Source organism: Poromitra crassiceps, assembly GCF_964638095.1.
Source record: "Poromitra crassiceps genome assembly, chromosome: 21".
NCBI lineage: Eukaryota > Metazoa > Chordata > Actinopteri > Beryciformes > Melamphaidae > Poromitra > Poromitra crassiceps.
Window position 1 is genome coordinate 23643009 of NC_139638.1, and position 24131 is coordinate 23667139.

General features: G+C 44.7%; 1 protein-coding gene across 1 annotated transcript in view; it reads left to right on the forward strand.

Annotated features, from left to right (window-relative positions):
• Positions 1 to 24131, forward strand: part of brinp1 (bone morphogenetic protein/retinoic acid inducible neural-specific 1) — a gene marked incomplete at both ends in the record, with an annotated part of 168441 nt that overhangs the window by 136275 nt on the left and 8035 nt on the right. The window contains 2 exons of the mRNA XM_083657441.1: positions 5215 to 5451; positions 18342 to 18564. Coding sequence (XP_083513567.1) covers positions 5215 to 5451; positions 18342 to 18564 — 460 coding nt within the window. The remainder of the gene's footprint in view (positions 1 to 5214; positions 5452 to 18341; positions 18565 to 24131) is intronic.

A 24131-nucleotide genomic window follows, 5' to 3' on the forward strand; every position in this document is an offset into this window, starting at 1 on the left:
AGTGGCTGTAAAAAACAGAATTCTCTTTTAACACTGAGGGACTCACCAAAGGGGGGTCGCCAAAGTCATCAAGTTTCAAATTCTACTGGTAGTAGCTTTATGGAACTACATCATGATTATCTACATTCATGATCTTAACGATTAGTCTGAATAATTCATCTTTTATAGCATTGAGAAACCATTAATCCATAAAGTCAATTTGCATTACTTCTCTCCTATTGCAGTCAACATTGAGCTTTGATAAGTCGTCCTTTGAAATGAACAATTCACGCGTTCGGGTGATATCACAACGAATCTTAAGACCTTAATTAGCTTTTAAATTAGCCCCATTTGTTTTCAGTTTAGCATTTGTTGTGGTTTTAATGAGGAGTGTAATCAGTTTGTGCATAACAGGAGATACCATTTGGAATGAAATGACACTATACCCTGGCCTCAAAATGAGCAATGTCACTCTGCAAAATTGTACGATTACTTCCCCATTTCAACTGCGGCGTGTTGATTTTGCAGAAATGGATGCCAATTTTCACCTTTTAGGTGGGGGAGAAATATGTGTGGCAAAAATAAAATAATGCAATCATTCATTTCTTCAATAACAACATGATGTGTTCTGGTTTCTGGTTGCATATTTTCTGCTGAGGCGCCGTTTGTGCTCAAGTGAAAGCTATTAAGAAAATATTGCCCGTGCCAAGATGCCGTTTCATACAAGAAGGGGGGGAAAATTCTATTTAGTTCTTTTCCAATCCAATGGCTTGTAGTGTAGGGATTTATTTTCCTGGCCTGCTGAAGAGAAAGGCTTAACAGTTAGCTGTCAGAGCTTCAATTCTATGAGATCCCCAGGGTGAGATATAGTTGGGCTAGGAGTCTAAAAAAAAAGTATAAATACCTTGTCAGTTGTGCGAGTGAAGAGGTACAGTATACCTGCAGCTAACAGGTCGGAATAGACCTCAACATTACCGATGCAAAACACTTCCGTTTAGTATATTTACCGGCAACCGTGAAACCCAAGACGAATCGGTATATATCATTGACTGGATGGTTTATACGAGTTATTCCGCAGCTGTCAACCGTTAATATAGAACCTTCTCGCTGTCAACTATGATGCTAACTTAGTGACAGCCTACTAGAGCAGCGCTAACAATGTTAGGAATGGCGTTGGCTTAGTCTATTACCGTTTCTGTGGCTACTGGCTAGCTTCCTAGTAGCGCTACTACTGTACCTATAGGCTGTGACTGACAGCTCCAACGCTATGTCAACGACGTAGCCACGCAACCGTAATGATGCTGATAGGACAGGTGAACATTCCACCCCAACCCGTCTCTGCATTTTATACTCGTGTATAGGCCACACAGGTACTGTAAAAAAAAACGTATTTCAATAATGAGAGACTAGAAGGAAAGTACGATAAACTTTAATGATAAAACAAACAACACTTAGATTTGGCGAATGACTCCATGGTATGATGATGCTCCTCTGAGACAAGAGGAGGACGTCAGTGTTTTATAGGAGAGAGAACCCCCATAGGGAGTTCTACTGGAGTCATGACATTGGTGGTGTTCAGGGGAGGAGGAGGGGCGAAGCAACAGCTACGCAGGAACAGCAGCTATGGGTGACAAACAGGGTGAGTTACAACTTGCAGGAGTCTGAAATAGAACTTCATTTAGGTGATTGGCCAACGGCCGAAGAGAGGGAAAGCGTGGGAGACATTGATTGGACAGGGATAAAGAGGGCGTGCATATTTATGAATGGCTGATGTAACCTGAGGGCATTGCTGCAGGGGAGAGAGAGATGAATGGAAAGGAACCATGGATTAGTGAATGGGATGGATAAACAGTCATTGACTAGTGAAGTAGTCGTCATTATTGAAAACAGTCTGAGACGTTATTAAAAGTGCGTCTTATCGTGCGTCCTTCGCGCGGCCAACCCGGGTTCGAATCCGACCCGAGGTCATTTGCCGCATGTCAACCCCCCTCTCTCCCCACCTTTCCTGTCTGCCTAGAGTGCATGCTGTCCTATCTAAATAAAGTAAATAAATGCCCCAACAATTATCTTTAAAAAAGGTGTGTCTTATCTACCAGGTTTTATGGTAAATGGAAACACGCGCGCACATTTACACACAGATGGGAACACATGCTGTGTTAAATAAACCAAGACACCCCAAGACAGCAGGCATCAATCACTGTTATATTCCGTCACATCACGAGTGGCCCTCCACAGAAAAACAACTCAAAGTCAAACACAGGTAAACTTTTAAACAGCCCCATTAAAACAACACAAATGTGTGCTACCTTTTAGTCCCGGCCATGTTGTCATATCTGTAGGGAAATACCTTATTCTAAATTCCCATTCAAACTTTTTAAGTATGCTATTCATCATGTCTTACTGTTGTGTGACATGTATTGCCAGCACACTGACTCCCACATAATGCTCTTATCCCGACCCTGATTTTAGATGCAAATATTATACATTCAGTTCCATGAAAGATTATTCATTCAGCCCATGTTTGACTTTTCTACACATTTCTTTTTGAGATTCTATTTATTTTATCCGACGGACCCCAGCGAGTCTTTGCCGATGGCACTCCGTCAGACCCACTGCCCAATGGCTGTCGGAGCCCCCATCCCAAACCACCACCTTCAAAGACAAATAAATAAAATAAAATCCTCCAAACCGTCTACTACAGTCCCTTCGCTGAAAGTATTCTGTTTCTCCTTCATCTGCTGCTTCCCATCGCTCACTGTCAAAAACAGAAACCATCTCCACACCCTAGTGAAAACCTGTTCCAAAGTCACTGGACTGTCCCTCCGAAGCCTACCCCATTTTATGAGCAGGAGGTCAGGGCAAAGGCCCGTGACATCACGGGGGGATAGCAGCCATTGTACTATTATTACTGATGAGACCCAAGTGCCAGGACACACCGACACAAGGCTGGAGGTTGAAAAAACAACGATGGTTTGTTGTACACAGGGACTGAGGAATGTGAGGCTGAGTGAGGCTTGATGTGAGTGAGTGACAGGCAGGCAGGCAGGTGGCAGGTGAGGTGACGAGGGCAGAAGACAGCACACACAGCCAGGCGTACCTGCACAAACAAGTCAGCACTGAAGTCCAAAAACACCAGGACCTAGATATATACCACGGGAGAATAGAACAACAATATGGCGATGAGTGAGTGGAAAGCCAGGGTAGATACAGGTAGGCTGCAGGGTTTTTTTGTGATCACATTTTTTTTAAGAAGATACAGTACAAGAGACAACAACAACAACAACAACAGGGCGGTACACTACAACAATATTGGAAACCAAAGTAATAACGAGACATACGTTCACAATCAAAAAGCAAATAACAGTATGAAAAGAGAGAAAGAAAAGAAAAGCAAACTGTAAAACAAGACCATGCATTGTATACGAGGGATCAGCCGAGCAGCATTTTGGTAAACAAACCGCGTCACTGGGTGGCAACGGCAATGGAGCCCAAGTGGCGCGAGGCTTGAGTGGCTCTAGCCAGTTAACTCTGTTTACATTTTAAAAACTGCGACAGTTCACACAACTTTAACACGACGACATGTATATATTATACATCAAACTCTTGAGCTACTTCTGCTCTCACTCATAATGTCAAAATATAAGCGATGTGATGTAGTTTTTGAGATATTAACGTTTGTTTTGCACAACTCGTACTATTAACTGCCGCCGGGTTCCGCATTTCTGGGTGTCAAGTGACGTCGTGCTGATTCGTGATGACTAGTGGTTCACAACGTGGGGTTCGGGGACCACCAGGACTCCCCAGGGGGTCCCCAGTGAATCGACGAAACCGCCAAGCCGGAGTTATTTCATCCGCAAGAAGGAATGCAGAAGGGCGACACAGCATGCTACGCTGCAGGCTGATGAGCTTGATGAGATTCAGCTGCGCGCCCTCAGCCGAGCCAGGGGGCCCAGGAGGGAGGAGAGCCCCGCCCACAGCACACAAGACAAGACAGACAGGAGAGAAGAGGGACTGCAAAAAAACACAAGGGAATGCTGGGAAATGGAGTACGACGGTCACCGGTGACCTTCAGCCTCGGCTCCAGATGCTCCCTCTCGGGCGTCGCCGGTGCGTCCCCGAGTGCTCCACCAACCGGCACAGAACATCGTTTATCCCGGAAGCCATCCTCCTCCGCCCGGTGAACAAGGCAGTACAGTAAAGGACATGCTCTATCTGGAGTTTAGCACATGGACATATTGAAATACTAAAGTGCCTACCGGGCCGTGTGGACTATTACATTTTTATTTGTTTTATTTCAATTTCATTATGGCCATTATGACTGTTATGACTATTTCAAATGCAATTGCACTATCAGCCTAACATGGCCACAAAGCTCTTTGGCTCATATATGTCTGTCTATGTCTGTTCTTACTTAAGCCCAACACCAAATGGCCTTTATGGATTAATAAAGTCCTAATTGAATTGAATTGAATTGAGAGTCCCTCAGAAGCCTCGTTAAACAGCAGGCAGGCCGACATCACAGGCCAACAGTTGGCCCACGGCCCAGCATTACACTTCCTCTATCCATATCTATATATCTATATCTATATATCTATATCGGTGTCTCTGGCTGTGTCTGTGCTTTGTTGTGTTGTTTTAATGTCCCAAATCAGATTGTCCTTCAGGGATTAATAAAGTTGCATTGTATTGTATCGGATCATATCGTGTTGTATCATAAATAATGTATCAGGGCTTTTATGGGTGGTTGTAGTTTATAGTGTTTATTGCTTGGTGCGTTTTCACTGTATGGAAAAGTATTGAAGCTGCACATTTCAGGATTATTATCATTTTATTTTATTTATTTTTCAATTTCCAACCTCATTGACTTCCAAAATGCACAAATTCAAACAAGGGTTGATGACCAATGTTGAATACGCAAAGGTCCAGAGGTAGCACACACAGATCTTCAGGACAAAGTGAACTGATCTCAATTTCGCCAATTTATTCCGGCCATGTCAACAAAACATGCTAACGTTTCGCCCCAATGGCCCCGTGTCACACACTGTATACAGGAGTTTGGCAGGCGATTGGCCTAAAAGGTCACATGGTACTTACCTTCCTGAGGTCAAATAATAAGCATTTTCAATAAGCAATTGAGCAGTTCTAGGATTGATCACCACCATTTCATGGCACTGTATATCCAATAATACCACAGTGCTGTTTTACTAAAACCTTGTCTTTCTCTCTCTCTTCCAGGTCTTCAGGTCATTTTTCCAGAGTACCTGCAGGAGAAGTTTGTCCACTCCGCTCTGAGCTACATCATGTGCAACGGTGAGGGCGAGTACGTGTGCCATAGCAACCAGTGTATCTGTCAGTGTGCAGAGGAGTACCCCCAGTGCAACTGCCCCATCACTGATGTCCAGATCATGGAGAACACCCTGCTGGGGATGTCAGAGTCCTGGGCCACCTCCTATAAGGACTTTGAGAACTCTGGTAAGACGGAAATGCCTCCAGCTATTATTTTGCTAGGGAAATGATGTCATTTAGTCGATTTTTCTCTCAATGCACATTTGTATTTCAATTAAAGCTGCATTCAGCGATGTTTTTGTGTTCAAATAAGTGTTAAATGGCTCTATATTCTGACAGCAATCACTGAAATAGAGTGTTTGGTCAGTGACTTGAAACCCCCCAACCCCCCACTGTCCTCTATCTCTCTGCTGTAGTCCTGCAGGCTGGGCGGACGTATCTCCACAACCGTAACTCATTGGATTCAGGGTGAAAAAAATACATATAGTCCTTTATAGGCATCGCGATCTGACCTTCCGTTTCCAAGAAAATGTCAACTTTTCTCTGATTGGATAGATTGAGGTCGGCGCCGATTTTGATCCAATCAGAGAAAAGTTGACATTTTCGGAGAAACAAAAGGTCCAATCGCGATGCCTATAAAGGACTATATGTATTTTTTCACCCCGAATCCAATGCCCTGAGTCTCTATGAGTTACGGTTGCGTAGATACGTCCGCCCTGCCTGCAGGACTACAGGGCAGAGATAGAGGACAGTGGGGGGGTTGCGGGTTTCAAGTCACTGACCAAACACTCTATTTCAGTGATTGCTCTCAGAATATAGAGCCATTTAACACTTATTTGAACACAAAAACATCGCTGAATGCAGCTTTAAGCTGTGTATATTTTGGTTAATTTCACTCTTTGTCTTTGTCTTTATTTAAGATCCCCATTAACTACAGCAGAGCTGCAGCTATTCTTCCTGGGGTCAAACAACTTGCATAGTTTCAAGATATCAAACAACTCTATAGGATAGGTCTTTTATTGTCCCTGAGAGGAAATTCTATTCATCACGAATCCCTGATGTCGTCCGACACACATCACTTGTGATGTAGTACAGTATATATACCGTCTGATTTTAGGTCACATGGGCCCTAGCTCTGACAGTTTAGCTAAATCTCGCCCCCCAATGTGTCCCATTTTCTCTGTCCTTGTATGTGGAAGATCATCGTATCATATCAAACCGCATGCCAACATTTTGATAGCCGCTTCCTTGCTCACTGCCAAAAGTACATTTCATAGAAGATTACCTCTCTCCTAAATCGCTATTATCCAGTCCTGCACATTGTGACTTGGATAAAGGCCCATGTTTTATTTTACAAGGGAATTGCATGTTTGTCAGTGATTAAAGGGGAGTTTCACAGAAAAACAATGCTGATTTGTTTCGCACACGATCTCACACACATCCGGAAAACTGTAAACAAAACATTGATTTAAATGAACATTTTGCAGGCTGCCTGCATTCAAATCGGCATTGTTTTTCGGGTGAAGTCCTCGGAAAACTTTCAGTTGTAAAAAACGTTGGAGTGTCGTTTGATGTATTGTTCCTTCCCACTGTGAGGTAGTGAAGCAAAAGTGGCAAGGAAGGTGGCAGGCAGGCAGACGCAGAGGACATGGTTTGCAGTTCTCAGAGGTGCATTTATTTATAGTGCTCCCATAACAAAAATACTTGCAAGTTAAACAAAACAAACAAACAGAACAAAGGAAATAATGCAAAGTTACTCCATAATGAAACTTAAATAATGGCTTGTGTTTGGGCAGCACGGCCTGACCTCTCTCCTGAGGAGACGAAACCCAAATGACTTTATAGCATGACCAATTGACTCCTGGCTCTCTTCAGCCTACACCATTCCACTGGAGGTGATCTTTCTCTTTTCCCTTACACAAGGATTTGAAATAGCATGTTCAAAGTTAAACGACAGATTATTCACACAACTATATAACTAGTAACAGAATGTTTTGTAATCTCTTCATTACTTTAGAGTATCATAACTCCACAAAATTAACACTCAACAATCAGACAACCCCTCTGCTTGGTTTGCCCCAATGAAGTCAGGATGACATCACCGACTGTATAAATGCAGCAGAAGTGCTGGGCGGAGCCCTTTCCCTCCCAACCAAGCCAACATGGTGTATCTGTGTGGACGAGAACAAACAATTGGTGAGCAGCATGGCAGAACAAAGAAACACTGGTTTATATACTGCAAATCAATAAAGGTGAATGACATGAACATGGCTCTGTGTGTGCTTTAACTTATCATTGTACTTTGATGTGACTGTAACATAATGCGAACACAAACAAAACTAGTATAGTAAATGTTGCAACTGTTACAAAGAAAAGATAAATTATAGCCAACTGAACAATGTATGTATGTATGTATGATATGAACATTAAGGGGATAATGTGAATATGTATGAGACAATAGTGGTGAGGAAACTGAGAGGTCTCACCCACTTTGTCACACTCCCCCCCCCTTAAGACAGTCACTCTTCAAAGGATCGGGACAGGAAGTCAGCCACCACGTTCTTATTTCCTGGCAGATACTGGATGCTGAAACGATACGGCTGGAGTGACAGATACCACCGAGTAATTCTTGCATTGGAATCTTTCATCCTGTTCATCCACTGCAATGCACGATGGTCAGTCTCCAACAGAAATTCATCTCCCATCAAGTAATATTTCAAAGTGTCCAGGGCCCATTTCACCGCCAAGGCCTCCTTCTCAATGGTTGAATACCTTGTTTCTCTTGGAAAGAGCTTGCGGCTTATATACTGCACCGGCCTCTGTTCCTCTCCTGTGCCTTGCAGCAACACAGCTCCAAGTCCTACTCCCGAAGCATCCGTTTGCACAGTAAATCGACGGGTGAAATCCGGACACTGCAAGACAGGTTTATTACACATACAGTTTTTCAAGTCCTCAAAAGCAGCATTACAAGATGGACTCCATTTGACCTTGTTAGGGCTGGATTTACGGGTGAGGTCACTAAGAACAGCTGACCTCGCAGAGAAATTTGGGATAAAGCGTCGATACCAACCAGCCAAACCCAGGAATGATCTTACTTTCCTCTTGGTGGTTGGAGGAGGATAGGCTGCAAGAGCTTCCACTTTACTCACTTGAGGACGGATGACCCCACCACCGATGATGTATCCAAGGTATTCCACCTCTTCCTTAGCAATGTGGCATTTGCGTGCATTGATGATTAGCCCAGCTCTACGAATCCGCTGAAGGACATCAGAGAGGTGTTGCATGTGATCCTCCCATGTCTCACTGAACACCACGATGTCATCAATGTATGCCACGGCATAGCCATCCGCTCCTCTCAGGACCTCGTCCACCAGCCTCTGGAATGTAGCTGGAGCTCCGTGCAGTCCGAAAGGCATTGTCCTGAAACGATAAAGTCCACTAGGGACCCTAAAGGTTGTTAAGTCTTTAGAGGACTCAGTCAATGGCACCTGCCAATATCCTTTACACAAGTCCAGTGTAGACAGATATTTTGCATTTCCCAAGCGCTCAATCAATTCCTCTACTCTTGGCATTGGATAAGCATCAAAAGCAGAAACCGCATTCAGTTTAGAGAAATTTATACAAAATCTCTGTTTAGTGTCATTTTTCTTGGGCACCAGCACCACTGGACTACACCACTCACCTCTAGATGGCTCAATCACCCCCATGGCAAGCATATCCTGCACCTCCTGTTTCAGTGCCGGAATCAGCTTAGCTGGAACTCTGGAGGAGGTGTCCCTAAAGGGTTTTTGATTGGGACAACGGAGCCGAATGTCATGTTGGATGAGGTCTGTGTAGCCAGGCTTGGTGCTGAAGAGCTCACCCGGCATGATGGACTCCAGCTCCTCCTGCTGCTCTGCTCCAAGATGACTGAGATCTGGGAAGGACGGCTCTTCAAATGCAGAGGGGAAGAACTGCTCCTGTGGCTCCTCCTCTTCTACGACAGTGCGAGCCCATAACTGTAGTGATGATGAAGCAGATCTGTCAAACCATTGCTTTAACAAATTAACATGAAATACCTGATGCTTCTTGCGGCGCTCTGGCATGGACAGTTCGTAGGTGACAGGACCCACTTTCCTGTTGATCACATAGGGCCCCTGCCACTTAGCCAAGAGACCACTCTCTGAGGTTGGAAGAAGCAACAGAACTTTCTGGCCCTCTGTGAAGAACCTCCGGCGAGCCACTTTGTCATAGCTCTGTTTTTGACGCTGCTGAGCACTGACCAGATTAGTGTTTGCCAGCTCCTGGAACTGTTCAAGCTTGTCTCTCATCTTCAATACATAAGAGAGGGTACTGCATTGCTTTCCTGGTGTAGGCCCCTCCCAGGCCTCCTTCAGCACATCCAGCGGACCCCGCACAGTATGACCATACAGGAGCTGAAATGGAGAGAAACCTGTCGATGCTTGAGGCACCTCTCTGTAGGCAAAAAGTAGAAATGGGAGCCATTGGTCCCAGTCAGCCCCAGAGTCTCCCACAAACTTCCTCAGCATGGATTTTAGAGTTTTGTTGAAACGCTCAACAAGGCCGTCTGTCTGTGGGTGGTAGGGACTGGTTTTGATTCCTCGAATTCCCAACAGTTTGTAGACTTCCTTGAGGAAGTTTGAGGTGAAGTTGGACCCTTGGTCTGTTATAATTTCTTTGGGGACCCCAACTCTTGAAAACAACTGCACTAGACAGTTTGCAATCTGGCGGGCTTTGACCTTTCTTAAGGGAAATGCCTCAGGATACCTTGTCGCATAGTCACACACTACTAAAATATACCTGTGACCTCCACTGCTCTTCTCCAGTGGGCCTACGATGTCCATGGCGATGCGGGAGAAAGGGGTGTCTATTACAGGCATGGTTATAAGAGGAGCCCTGTCACCCTTTCTACCTGGAGCAGTCAACTGGCATTGTGGACATGACTTGCAAAACTGAACTGTATCAGTAAACTGCTGGGGCCAGTAAAAGCGAGGAAACATTCTGGAGAACGTTTTCTGTTGGCCTAAGTGACCTGCCCAAGGGATAGAATGAGCTAGCTGCAAGACAGTGGGCCTCAGGCTCTTGGGAACAACCAGCTGGTCTCCCACCCTACTACGGCGATACAGCTGCTCACCCTTTAGGAGAAATAGCTCCCTGTCTCCCTCTGTGACCTCAGTCGACTCAGATCCACATTTTAAAAATAGGGGCGCTAGAGAGGGGTCCTGTTTTTGAAGCTGTGCAATATCACTAGGTATAACCATTAGATCTTCATGTTCTGGTTCTTGAGCTGGTTCACACATAAGTGTCCCCCTCACCTTTTCCTGCCTCCTTTGCACTTTGCTCTTTCTTGGCCGACACTTTCTGGAGCTCTCCACCTCAGGAACCTGGTTGCCTGCAAAAGGTAAATCACTCCATGGACCTGGCTCTGAGTGATGCTCACTGTCCATAGACCTGGTGATTGTAACCATACCCCCACCCGAAGCAACACTATTTTCCTTCCCCCTGGTTATTAGGTCTCGGAGGATGGGCAAATCCCTGCCTAACACCACTTGGTAAGGAAGTGTACCCATTACACCCACTGACAGAAAGTACTGCTGTCCCTCAACTTCCATATAGATGTCAGCTAAGGGGTAGTCTACATTATCACCATGAACACACCAAACTTTAACTTGACCATTGAAAGTGACGTCACTGGGGAGACAATCCTGCCTGACAAGAGTGCGGTCACTACCAGAATCTAAAAGGGCAATACAGGGCTTGTCCCCTATAAAAACACAAGCAGTGCGCTCTTGAACACTAGGGGGTGCTAGATCATCCACTCCCTCTTGCTGAGAATTTAGAGACTGTGGTGAACAGGTCATATATGTTTTGCTCACGTGGTGATCGGGACATTCTGCTTTAAGATGGCCTGTGCGACCACAAGAATGACATACTGGGGGCCCTCTATACCGAAAGTCTCTAATCCGGCTGCTGGTCGTATTTGGGGAAGCTGAAGTCTTTGAAATCCTGAACCTGTGCCCATTCCCACCCTCTGTCTTACCCGAAGATGGAAGGGCCGGACTAGGTCTGGGATTTAAATAGCTCTTAAGTGGACGTCGGGCAGCAAGGAATGCCTCAGCCATTTCTGCAGCTTCCTTTGATGTAGTTGGGTTGCGCTCTTTTACCCAGGTGCGAAGCTCAGGGTTAAGAATTCTCAGAAACTGCTCCATCACAATGGCGTCTCCCAGCTGCTCCTTGGTTTTCTCTTTTGGGATCATCCATTTTTCATACAGGTCTCTGAGGCGTGTCTGCAACTCTTTCGGGGTCTCATCCACCTCTACCGTTGTAGAGCGAAACCTCACTCGGTATGCCTCCGCACTGATTTCATACTTCTGTAAGACAGCACACTTCACTTTAGCATAGTCCATTGTGTCATTCATGTCCATTGCCACATAAGCTGCACGTGCCTTACCATTGAGAAGTGGAGCCAGATGGAGCGCCCACTCCTCCTGTGGCCATTGGCAAGCACTGGCAATTCTTTCAAAAGTTGTTAGGTAATGTTCAATATCCTCATCATCATGAAATTGGTGCATTTTCGGGCCTTTCCACCCAGGTAACCTTACCCGATCTGAAAGCAGGTCTGTGTCTGCTGGTGATGCAGGTTGAACAACTGGCTGCTCCTCAGTGGGCCTCAGTTGTGATTCGGGGCCAGCTGCCACACCTTCCAACAGCTGCTGGCGCTCCCGACGGTCCAACACAATCTCATGCTGGAGCTGAGAAAACTGGTGCTGTACTCTATTCCAGCGATCTTCCTGGCGTTGTTTCTCCTGCTCCCAGCCTGCTTGCTGCTGCACTAGGCCCTGTAGCAGATTTGAAATGTCAGCCAGGTTTTGGACATCCTCACCCATTGCCCCCAGCTGGTCGACATCCTCTGGCTCATCATCCATTGGTGGTTGTTTTTGTCTTCTTCCTCTACCAGTCATCGTCGCTGCCTCCTACTGGCCTGGAGCCACCACTTCCACCATTTGTGAGGTAGTGAAGCAAAAGTGGCAAGGAAGGTGGCAGGCAGGCAGACGCAGAGGACATGGTTTGCAGTTCTCAGAGGTGCATTTATTTATAGTGCTCCCATAACAAAAATACTTGCAAGTTAAACAAAACAAACAAACAGAACAAAGGAAATAATGCAAAGTTACTCCATAATGAAACTTAAATAATGGCTTGTGTTTGGGCAGCACGGCCTGACCTCTCTCCTGAGGAGACGAAACCCAAATGACTTTATAGCATGACCAATTGACTCCTGGCTCTCTTCAGCCTACACCATTCCACTGGAGGTGATCTTTCTCTTTTCCCTTACACAAGGATTTGAAATAGCATGTTCAAAGTTAAACGACAGATTATTCACACAACTATATAACTAGTAACAGAATGTTTTGTAATCTCTTCATTACTTTAGAGTATCATAACTCCACAAAATTAACACTCAACAATCAGACAACCCCTCTGCTTGGTTTGCCCCAATGAAGTCAGGATGACATCACCGACTGTATAAATGCAGCAGAAGTGCTGGGCGGAGCCCTTTCCCTCCCAACCAAGCCAACATGGTGTATCTGTGTGGACGAGAACAAACAATTGGTGAGCAGCATGGCAGAACAAAGAAACACTGGTTTATATACTGCAAATCAATAAAGGTGAATGACATGAACATGGCTCTGTGTGTGCTTTAACTTATCATTGTACTTTGATGTGACTGTAACATAATGCGAACACAAACAAAACTAGTATAGTAAATGTTGCAACTGTTACAAAGAAAAGATAAATTATAGCCAACTGAACAATGTATGTATGTATGTATGATATGAACATTAAGGGGATAATGTGAATATGTATGAGACAATAGTGGTGAGGAAACTGAGAGGTCTCACCCACTTTGTCACACCCACACAAAGAGAGAAAGGCATTCATGGCGTCTGATGTAAATCAGTAGTGCTACTACAGCTCCAAGACCAATATAGAGACGCAACACAATAGTACAAATAGTATTATTTTAGTACAAACAATAAAACAAATGGCAAGGTTAACGCGGCTCTTCTTATCATAGCGTGCATATGCATTTGAGGCTTTTGAAACACCCCCCCTAAGACTGGCTATTCTCAGCTCCGTTTTCAAACGGTACAACCGTAAAGCGCACAATGGGTATGGCTTTAATTCCAATTGTTAGCCTGGCTTTTTATGTGGGCTGTCGTGATTATACAAAAATAACCTTCGGCAGAAGAAGACAACCTGCAGAAAAAGCGTCGTCGCAATCTGCTATAAAGTCCTTTCTTCCCATAATGCAAAGGGCCCATTTGAAACAGCCTCTGTTTTAGACGAGATAAAGGAAGGCAGAGGCGTTAATCGTAATGGTTCTCCGGCCCCTCTGCCAGAGCGTGGCAGTGAGTCTGAGTCTGAGCTCACCACGGCATGAACCTCCCAAATTAAGCTACCCCACTCCTGATGGAGGGGATGGACTCAGAGCCACACGTTAGTGTGTGTCTCTCAAAAAGTTGTTTGTAGGTTATGTGCGTGTGTGCGTGTGTGTGTGTGTGTGTGTGTGTGTGCGTGCGTGCGCGCACGTGTGTGTGTCTGCAAAGAAATGTTTAATCCTACATCTGAAGAGATCTTCAAGCAACACTCTGCATACACTTGGCTCCATTTGATGACCTATATAGCATCCAGTCTGCCAAGACAGATAGACACACACACACACACACACACACACACACACACACACACAGGCACACACACAGGCACACACACAGGCATGCACGCACGCACGCACGCACGCACACACACACACACACACACACACACACACACACACACACACACACACACACACACACAGTGAGAAAGCCATTGCCTGCAGATTAAGTCAGAATATAGAAGTAAAGGAGCAGAGCTATTCCCGAAGGAAAAGTGCCCAATAGCTACCTGGCACCATGCTTGTATATTATTGATATGCTATAAAAGTGTCCAAATAAAACCTGCCAGCGACATATAAATATATTTATGTGTCACAGAAGAAAGAAGGATTTAGTGCGAGTCACTGAAGGTCACCGACTGCAATACATTTATGAAGAGATCCGTTAAAATGAAACGCCTCAGAAAGAGAGTGAAGAAATGAAGAGTTGAAAAGTAATTGCAATAGTAATGACAAATGATAATAAGACGTCTTGTCAGATGCAATATGCTTGATTCTTAACAAAATTACGGCAAAATTGCGCCTGCCTTAATGACTGTTCCTGAACAAAATAAATACTGCTATAATAACAGTGAGGTTTCCTACCAAATTTTCAATCAGAAGGCCGCCATATTTGCATAACCTGATCAGCCCGTGACGTCAGTCAAGTTTAAGTATGACATCAGTTATGACGTCAGTTCATCCTAGTATATATAGCGAGGGTTCTACGTCACCTCCCTCTCTGGGCGGATCATAGCAGCAGCCGGCATCATGGCTGTTCATCATCTCCTCTGAAGCTGTCGTTTCGCCCCACCCACCTCCCCAGTCCACCACCAACGAGTCTTGACTCCCAAAGAATCCTCCACTGGGGGGATTCTCTATCCTAGCCTATTCAGATGCCCTCCTCTCACCTCAAGAGGAGCGCCACCTGACAAGGGAGTCATACGCCAAAGTAGTTGTCATGCTTGCCATTTGCTAAATAAAGCCCCTTTTAAATCTTACCGACTCTTGATTGAAATAATAATAATAATAATAATAATAATAGTAATAACAACAACAATGATTCTTTTTTCTATTTTTATTACAATTAATTCAATAATAACGGGGCTTATACATAAGCCTTTGACAGTGCCTATACAATAAGGTGCCTAAAAAGGGATCATGTCTATGTTCCCCGGGTTCTATATTCCCCGTTTTTCACTAACCCTAAACCTAACCTCCCCCAGGCCCTAACCCAAAACCTAACCTCTCCCACCCCCCACGCCTAAACCTAACCTCCCCCAGACCCTAACCCAAAACCTAACCTCTCCCAGGGAACATAGCGGGGAACATAGGACCCTATTTGGGAAAAGCGGGGAACATAGGACCCGGGGAACATAGGGATGACCCCCCTAAAAAGCTGGACGTGTACGGACGTGTACGGGCGTGTACGCATAATCTCTTCTCGTACGTTTAGTTAAAAGTCGAGCTGCCGCATTCCTAATTAGAGGCAAACGAGACGAGGCTGGAGAGCAGAATACAGATGGCTGAGGGCTCTATTTTGGTGACAGCGCGTGTGTGTAGCAAAGTGTAATTTTCACCTGACGCACACAGCTTTTTTTCTCCCTGGCTGCACCTGTTTGGTATTTTGGTGACTTGCTGTGTGAAGTGCCCCAAAGTGCGAGGAGAAATGCAGTCAGTGCAGCACAATTTTAGCATCGAGGGATCTGCGCTTGCATTAGACCGTGTGAAAAGCGCTCTGTGCTTATTGTTCTGTCTTTACCAAGCAATGTGTCCACGAACAGATCCTATTCAAAAAGCTTACCAACAAACAAGATCATTTGCCAGCAGGTACTGCTATGGGAGGGAGCGGTTATGTTTTGAGTTCAATTATGTCTCTGTCAACAAGTGTTAATTGCGATAATTAGAACAAATGAATAGATAATTAGATAATAGATAAAAGACTTAACTGTTCAACAGTGCAACATTAATGAGACCCAGTTTGACATAGGAGTTCAATCTTGTTTTAAATGATCAGGATTACCATTGAGCCCCAGTGCAGTTCTGTTAAAGCAGAAGGGATGTAACATTGCCAGCTTTGTTTAGGTCAGCAGTTCAGCGGCCATATTGGATTATTGAAATGTTCAATTCAATGTTATTCTAAATGTATCGGGTACTAACTGGATGGTCTAGTCATGCACCTGTGACGATGTTTTGAAGTCGTGGATGCAATCCCTTAATGTCTGCGATAGAGACACTGCGGAGCGCGCCGTCATCATTCAGAAACCACGCGCAAAACGGGGGAAAACAACCAACAACCAATCCTGGCATTCTCCTATGTCGCGTGCATGGTCGTGTGTTGCACACAAAGATCGTATATACGGAAGTTGGAACACTCCAACTTACTTCCTTGACAGCTACATCCACATTTTTCTTCTCGCCAATTCTCAATTCTCGGAGTACAAAAAAACGTTAATTGGCGATTTTCTACATTTGTTGTCTGCGCAGCCCACCACACGACCGCTTTTAGCTATGTTTTTTGTTTGGTGTATGGGAGTGAATGGACCGCTTTCCCCCGTGATGGCCGTGGCCTATTTCATGCAGTGTCTCGATGTTTGGAAGCTTTGCATCTTTTGTACTGTATGTGCGACGCTTCTTGGGTATCTATAGGGCCAGGTAGGTAGGTGGGGACACAGTACAGTACTGCAGGTTTGATTAAATATTGATGATTCCATGTCTGGGATGCAGAGCTGTAATCTCTGAATAGGGTTTGCTGGTTGACTTGAGATAGGAATCAGGACTCAAGGAACCCTGCATCTTTGGAAGCTGTGACTATTAGGAAGGGATCCCTGCTTGCTCTGATATTTGGGTAGAGGGACCTGGAAAGAAACTCTGGAACTGGTGTGAGTGAGTAATTTAACTTTTTATGGATTTGTGCTGGAGGAATCTGACATAATGCTGGATACACTGTAGGTTGGGAGGAGGGACCTGGCATCAAATAGGGTGGAGGAGCCACCTGACATATCTCCGGGAAGGAGAATAAATCTGGTTTCTTTGAAGACGAGCTGTAAGGGAGCCCTGACATCTCTGGGAGGAGAGCACACAGGGACTTTATGCATTTCTCAGTGGGGGATGGAAAAATTATGACTTTGTGACGAATATGAGAAATGATGTTAATCTTCCCTGGATAGGTCTGTGGCTTTGCAGGTCTAGATCTATTCTTATGAGAGTTGGAAGTGAGGAAGCTTTCTGTTTCTTCCTGACCACACTATTTATTCTTGACCACAACACTAATGCTGAGTTGTTTGGCAGCTTTTTTTTTAATTGAAGTTTTAGCGTAAATCTCAGAGGTTTCAGTTCTTATAGGTATGAACCACCCACCAATTTTAAGCTTTGGGCTCAATTCAGATGCACATAATCATTGTAATGAATGAATGGCATTAGAGATAAGTACACCTTCTTTGTATATATCAGTGTTTCCATACATACAGTACATACATACATACATACATACATACATACATACATACATACTGTACATACATACATAGCTGCATACATACATACATACATACATACATACATACATACATAGCTACATACATACATACATACATACATACATACATACATACATAGCTACATACATACATACATACATACATAGCTACATACATACATACATACATACATACATACATAGCTACATACATACATACATACATACATACATACATACATACATACATACATACATACATACATACATACATACATACATACATACTAGAGCCCGACCGATACTGGATTTTTGAGGCCGATGCCGATACCGATATTAGGGAGTAAAAAAATACTGATATCGATATATCGGCCAATATTCTTTTTTTTCATACATACATACATACATACATACATACATACATACATACATACATACGGTACAGTACATACATATTTTCCATTTCCTGGTCAGTGTTGATTAAAGGTGTAGATAAGATCCGCGATGACGGAAAGGTCTGCGATCTCCTTCACTACAGAAATCACTTGTCCCCCTTACAGTCTTGTCTAAGCAGTTAGTAGAATACTAAAATACCCCAATGCTGTGTAGTCATTTTTTTGGTTCAGCATAATTGCCAAATCTCCCAGGAACTATTCTTCGTTTAAGAGGTTGTGCTCAGCTGAACATTTTCAAATGGAGAAAGCCACATCTTGGCCACCTTCTCCCTTACTCAATATACCACATATTCAAACCTTTCAGACAAATGGACGCTGGTATTCCTCTGGTTGACCTTTTCTGTACCTGTCTGCCTCCATTCTTTTATGCTCTACATCATCTGTCACAACTCCACCTTCTCTCCCCTCTGCACCCTGCTCTCTCTCACTCCACCCTGTCGTCCAGATGAGTTCAAGTCCTTCCTGAAGAGGCTGCCCTCCACTCACTTCCTGCCCATCACCAGCGTGCACCTCCTGTGGGGCGGCGACTGGGACCTGCAGGCCCGCTACAGGCTCCTCCAGAGCTCCCTGGAGATCCAGCGGCTCAAGATCCAACGCACCGCCCGCAAGCTCTTCGGCCTCAGCATCCGCTGTCACCACAACCCCAACCACCAGATGCCTAGGGAGAGGTGGGTAGAAACACACAATCCCAACCACCAGATGCCTAGGGAGAGGTGGGTAGAAACACACAACCCCAACCACCAGATGCCTAGGGAGAGGTGGGTAGAAACACACAACCCCAACCACCAGATGCCTAGGGAGAGGTGGGTAGAAACACACAACCCCAACCACCAGATGCCTAGGGAGAGGTGGGTAGAAACACACAACCCCAACCACCAGATGCCTAGGGAGAGGTGGGTAGAAACACACAACCCCAACCACCAGATGCCTAGGGAGAGGTGGGTAGAAACACACAACCCCAACCACCAGATGCCTAGGGAGAGGTGGGTAGAAACACACAACCCCAACCACCAGATGCCTAGGGAGAGGTGGGTAGAAACACACAACCCCAACCACCAGATGCCTAGGGAGAGGTGGGTAGAAACACACAACCCCAACCACCAGATGCCTAGGGAGAGGTGGGTAGAAACACACAACCCCAACCACCAGATGCCTAGGGAGAGGTGGGTAGAGCATCGACGGCCATGTCTCCACTGCCGCCATGCAATTTGGACATGGCTCTGCTGAGTGATGTCAGAAAAGCGATACCGCCGATGTGAACCTTTATCCTAGAATATTGACATTATGAAAGGAAATGTATCTTCTTAGATGATATACAGTATATTTTATATATTTCATTGTTCCCTCTCGAAGCATGCACGGGAACAATGTCATCCATTATATATATTCCCCCCCCCCCCTCAGATTTGTTTATTGGTTTTACGACATACAAATGTCCAGGAAGTCACTTATCACTTTTCAATGTTGTGTCAAGTACATTGTGGATATTATATGTTATAGAACAAAATCTTGCACAATCGAGTGACAGAGACATAAAAACAACCCCAACAACAACAAAACAAAACGTACATGTTGGCCACCAAGACCAAAATTAAAGATAAAATACCCAATTTACAAGATTAAGAGAAACATTTCAAACCCACTAGAGATGTATACAAAAATGAAAAAACAAAAAGGAAGAAAGATAGCTGCTACTCTGGAACAACAGCAAACTCCAGCCTCCCGGCATGTGCAAAAAAAGGGCCCCCAAGTTTGATCGAATTTGCCAAGCGAGCCATCAACAGTACACCTTATCTTTTCCACTCGAACAAAATAAAGAATATCCCTGATCCGAGAAGCATGAGAGGGAGGGAGGTGCGGTTGACTTCCCCCTCAGCAGAATCAGACGTCTGGCCAACAACGTTATATATATTTCAACCTTGTGGTTGGGCGCATCACGTCAACTTCCTGTAGTGCTGAGGCTTGCACATGGCCAGAGCACCTTAGCTCACTCTTGTATTATACATTGCAGTGTGCAGGGGAAGGCAGGTAGCAGTGGGAGTCTGCTGGATAGGTCACTGCACACATCTGTCACCACCACCCACTGCATTTGCAGCCTGGGAGCCTCTCATGGCCACAGATGTGCGACAATACGGTGCCGACACCCTCTGAAATGCAAGGAGTGCATTTCAGAGGCCCCATTGATTCGAAGAGATTTCAGAAAACACTACTATGCAAAGATCTCCGCTGCCACGGAGGAAGACGCCGCCAACAACTGTGTCAGGGATGTGTCAACATAAAAATGGAAACAGAACGTGTAAAATATTCATTTAAGTGGTCTGAAAATGAGCAGCTGTCAACTGTCACTAAGGGGGGGGGGGGGGGGGAAAAGGAGCACACACCCGCACGTCTATGTGCGAGTTGGCAAAGGTTCCTGGTGAAGGGTTATCAAAGAGCTGCAGTAGGCCCTTCCTGTTCCGTGCAGGATGCATCAAGGGCGCCTGACGCGCCGGGAAATGAAAGCAGGGTGTCTGTTTGCTTTGCTTGTGCTTTGCTTCAGATGGAGTTATTTTGTTTATGTCACCTTCAAGCTATGTGTGTGTGTGTACGTGTGTGTGTGTGTACGTGTGTGCGTGTGTGTGTGTGTGTTTGTGTGTGTGTGTGTGTGTGTGTGTGTGTGTGTGTGTACGTGTGTGTTTACGTGTGTGTGCGTGCGTGCGTGCGTGTGTGTGTGTCACATGTAATGCCTTAGTTCACACAAGGGTTGTAATCGAATCTTCCTAAAACTACTCTGGACCAAATTATATCTACAATTTTTATTTGTGATCCGATAACTAGAATTACAATACGTAGATATCGTTGCCCCGGTGGGCAGACATTTAAACAAGCAGTCTATTGGACAGGTATAGGTAGGAGAGGATAAAAAAAAATTATGACAGCGGTGTGAGAATGACTGCGCTTAAAAGATTTATATCGTGGCTAAATTTTGAAAATTGCCTCGGAAATTGCCTGATTTTCAACCAACAATCTGCAGATGCTTTACGGCACTGAGGCAAGTTTGTTTTCTAAAAGAGAAAATAACTCTTATAGGAATGAATATCTTTTATCCTGCAACATCATCTTGACAGTAAGACGTAGAAGTGCACAGCAACCGAAACAGACTTGAATGGAGTGCCTGCAAATGAGACTGGAGTGTGTGTGTGTGTGTGTGTGTGTGTGCGTGTGTGTCTGTGTCTGTGTGTGTGTGTGTGTGTGTGTGTGTGTGTGTGTGTGTGTGCGCACGTGCGTGCGTGTGTGTGTGTGTGTGTCGGGGGGGGGGGCGGGGGTAAGTATGGGGTGTTCACTATCCACTTGAATTTATTGGCACCCATTGGCTCATACATAAAAACATATAACAAGGTCAGGGTCTAATTATTCCTACTAGAAAGTCTCAACAGGGAAGGAATATTGAGTAGATATACAAAGTAATCATTTATTTAGTAATTTATCAACCAAACACGAACTGCGTTCATCATTATAGCATCTCGTTATACTCCTTTTTCCTCTCTCTGTACATATTGAATTCATGTGACTTTGTCAGAAAATAAAACCCATAAAACAAACATGGATGTCCTGCACCTTAAAGCAGTACGAGGAACATCCTACTATAGAATGAGGAAAACTTTCTGTCTGTCTTGTCTTGTCTTGTCCTGTCCTGTCCTGTCCTGTCTGTCTGTCTGTCTGTCTGTCTGTCTGTCTGTCTGTCTGTCTGTCTGTCTGTCTGTCTGTCTGTCTGTCTGCATCATTTATCAATTTTTTTTCATTTTCTGTCATTTTAGTTGTTTATGAGCATTTCTGACATGTCTGCGTGGAGTTGTAAGTTCAAACTTAACCTAGTCTGAGAGTCAAGTCTCACTAAGTCCGAGTTTACGCACTACTCAAAAAAGTAACGTAGTAGTGGTAGTAGTAAACGTTTTTTATTGAGGACTAAAAACAGATGTACAAATGGCAATCATAGATTGAATTGTGAGTACATCATTACAAGTATAAAAAGGCAAAACAACAAACATACAACAGTTTAATTAGTTGTTTAAAAGTCTGATCATGTAGGGGATGGCACTTTTTTTGTCCCGCTCTGTGTTGCAGTAGGCCAGCTCAAGGTTATTTGAGGAGCGGGTTAAGCGATGGCTTATTACGCCTCGCTCAGGTGGAAGCCAGCTCCTGAATTGGTCAGACCGTCGGAGCGAGGTGGCAAACGCCCTGGTGAGGTCTTCGCGCCGGGAGCTGAGGGAGGGGAGCCCTAGGCGGCTACAGGCATCCCTGTAAGATGTAAAGTCCCGGGCCCAGGATGATCCGCACCGCCCTGCGTTGGACTCTCTCGATGGCCTTTGATTGGACACCAGTAAGGCCTGAGTGCCAGACTGGAGCAGCGTATTCCAGGGTTGGTCGGTTGCACCAAGTGAAATAGTTCTCACATAGGCAGAAGTTACAACTTAAAAATGACACCTAGCCCTTACTAGGTGTAAAGTCTTCTGTAAAAATAGTATTTGGCAGGCTTTGCAGAGTGATTGGCAACTTGGCACCGTGGCGCATCGTTGTTTTGCGTCGGCAGCGCGTGATAGATTACACCCCTCGACATTTATGATGACTTTGATTTATACTCACGCTTTCATTTCATTTTCATTTTCCACTGCATATTAAAATAACAGCAACAATTAAGCAGCGAGGCAGGATGCTGGTAAATTACAATGCATGATGATGAAGAGCTCACCACAGATGCATAATGATGAAGATGATGAAGAGCTCACCACAGATCAACGTTAACAGTCAATGAACCTAACGAATAACTTTCCTCAACAACGTTCTCATTTGGTTAGTGTTAATGAAATATGGAAGCACTAATTTGCGGTGGGCAACATCTCCCAGTCCCAGACTATCAGCCCAACTGTTGTAACCGCTTAATTAAACAATGGTAATAAAACACCGTTTCCACCGTGCTTTTCACTGATTGGCCGCAGAAAGTGAAAACGTCATTTTTTTAAGATGTGGTGAAACTAAACAAAGACACAACTTTAGTGGAAGAGTTGCGACATCTCCATTCACTCCAATGGACCAGTTCTTTACTCTCAAGAGTTCCAGGAAGTTAGCTCCTGGATTAAGCAGCACTGTCGAGTTGCAGCAAAATAGTACTTTGAAAGGTTTTTTCCCCCCTTGAATCAAATTGTACATTATCACCTTTATTTTAGCATTCAAAAGTAGCGCGAGACCCATTCCTCGCTGTTCATTGGCTAACGAGTCTCGCATTTTGGTCCTCCGCTGACGCCACTCTCTCTCTAGAGGTCACTAGTTTGAATGTAGCAGTTAGTGTGGACTTTAGACCGAAACTTAAGGGAGAACTTACGTTCAGCTGGTGCAACAGACTGCTGTAGGCTATTTACACCGTTACCTCCAGGCAGTTCAAATAAAGAAAATTGTCAGACGACTTGGATATAGAAGCGGAGCAACAATCAGGAAGATGGATGACCCAGCAGGGCAAGAGCAGCTCAACGAGAACAAACCAACGGCCGTGTCCAGACTCCAGACAACATTAGTATTATTACTATAGTCGAGTAAAGGGTCGTTTTTACCCCACATTCATCAATCAATCCTGATCAACTGTATTTGTGATTATTACGGAGTGCGTTTCTCAGCCGGAGTAGTCTACTGTTACCAAGCAAAACACCTATAGTTTAACTCGCATATCCTGTCAGTTGTAGCTCCGCCCAGGTGTATGTGCCATAGACATTATGAAATCTTATGGGAATGATAAGCTCCCATAATTTATGGGAGTGATAAATAGTCTTGGATTTGGTTTGTGCCTAGTGCTGATACATTTAAAAATGGTCAGAGTGAGAGCTCTTCTTCCTGAATGGTTCAACAGAGAGAAAGGCTCCTGGAGAGTGGTCAACTGGGCAATGGACTGTCTCCTGGACTGTCTCCAGAAAATGGGTCCATCTCATCACTGTAACACTACTATAATATGTCCAATATTTCACATTTGTCCGTTATTTGTGTAGATGCACACAAGTGTTGCTTCAGAAGCAGTCATTCTGTTCTTCTTCCCTGCTCTTTTTGGATGGTAATCATCTTAATTTCACATAACACAAGTCGACATCGAGCGTTTATAGCTGGAGCCGCTCTGGGTCCTGCAGTTTGAGAACAGTCACAGTCGTAATCTACAATGACGCCGGGAGCCTTTCTCTCTGTTGAACCATTTCAGGAAGAAGAGCTCTCACTC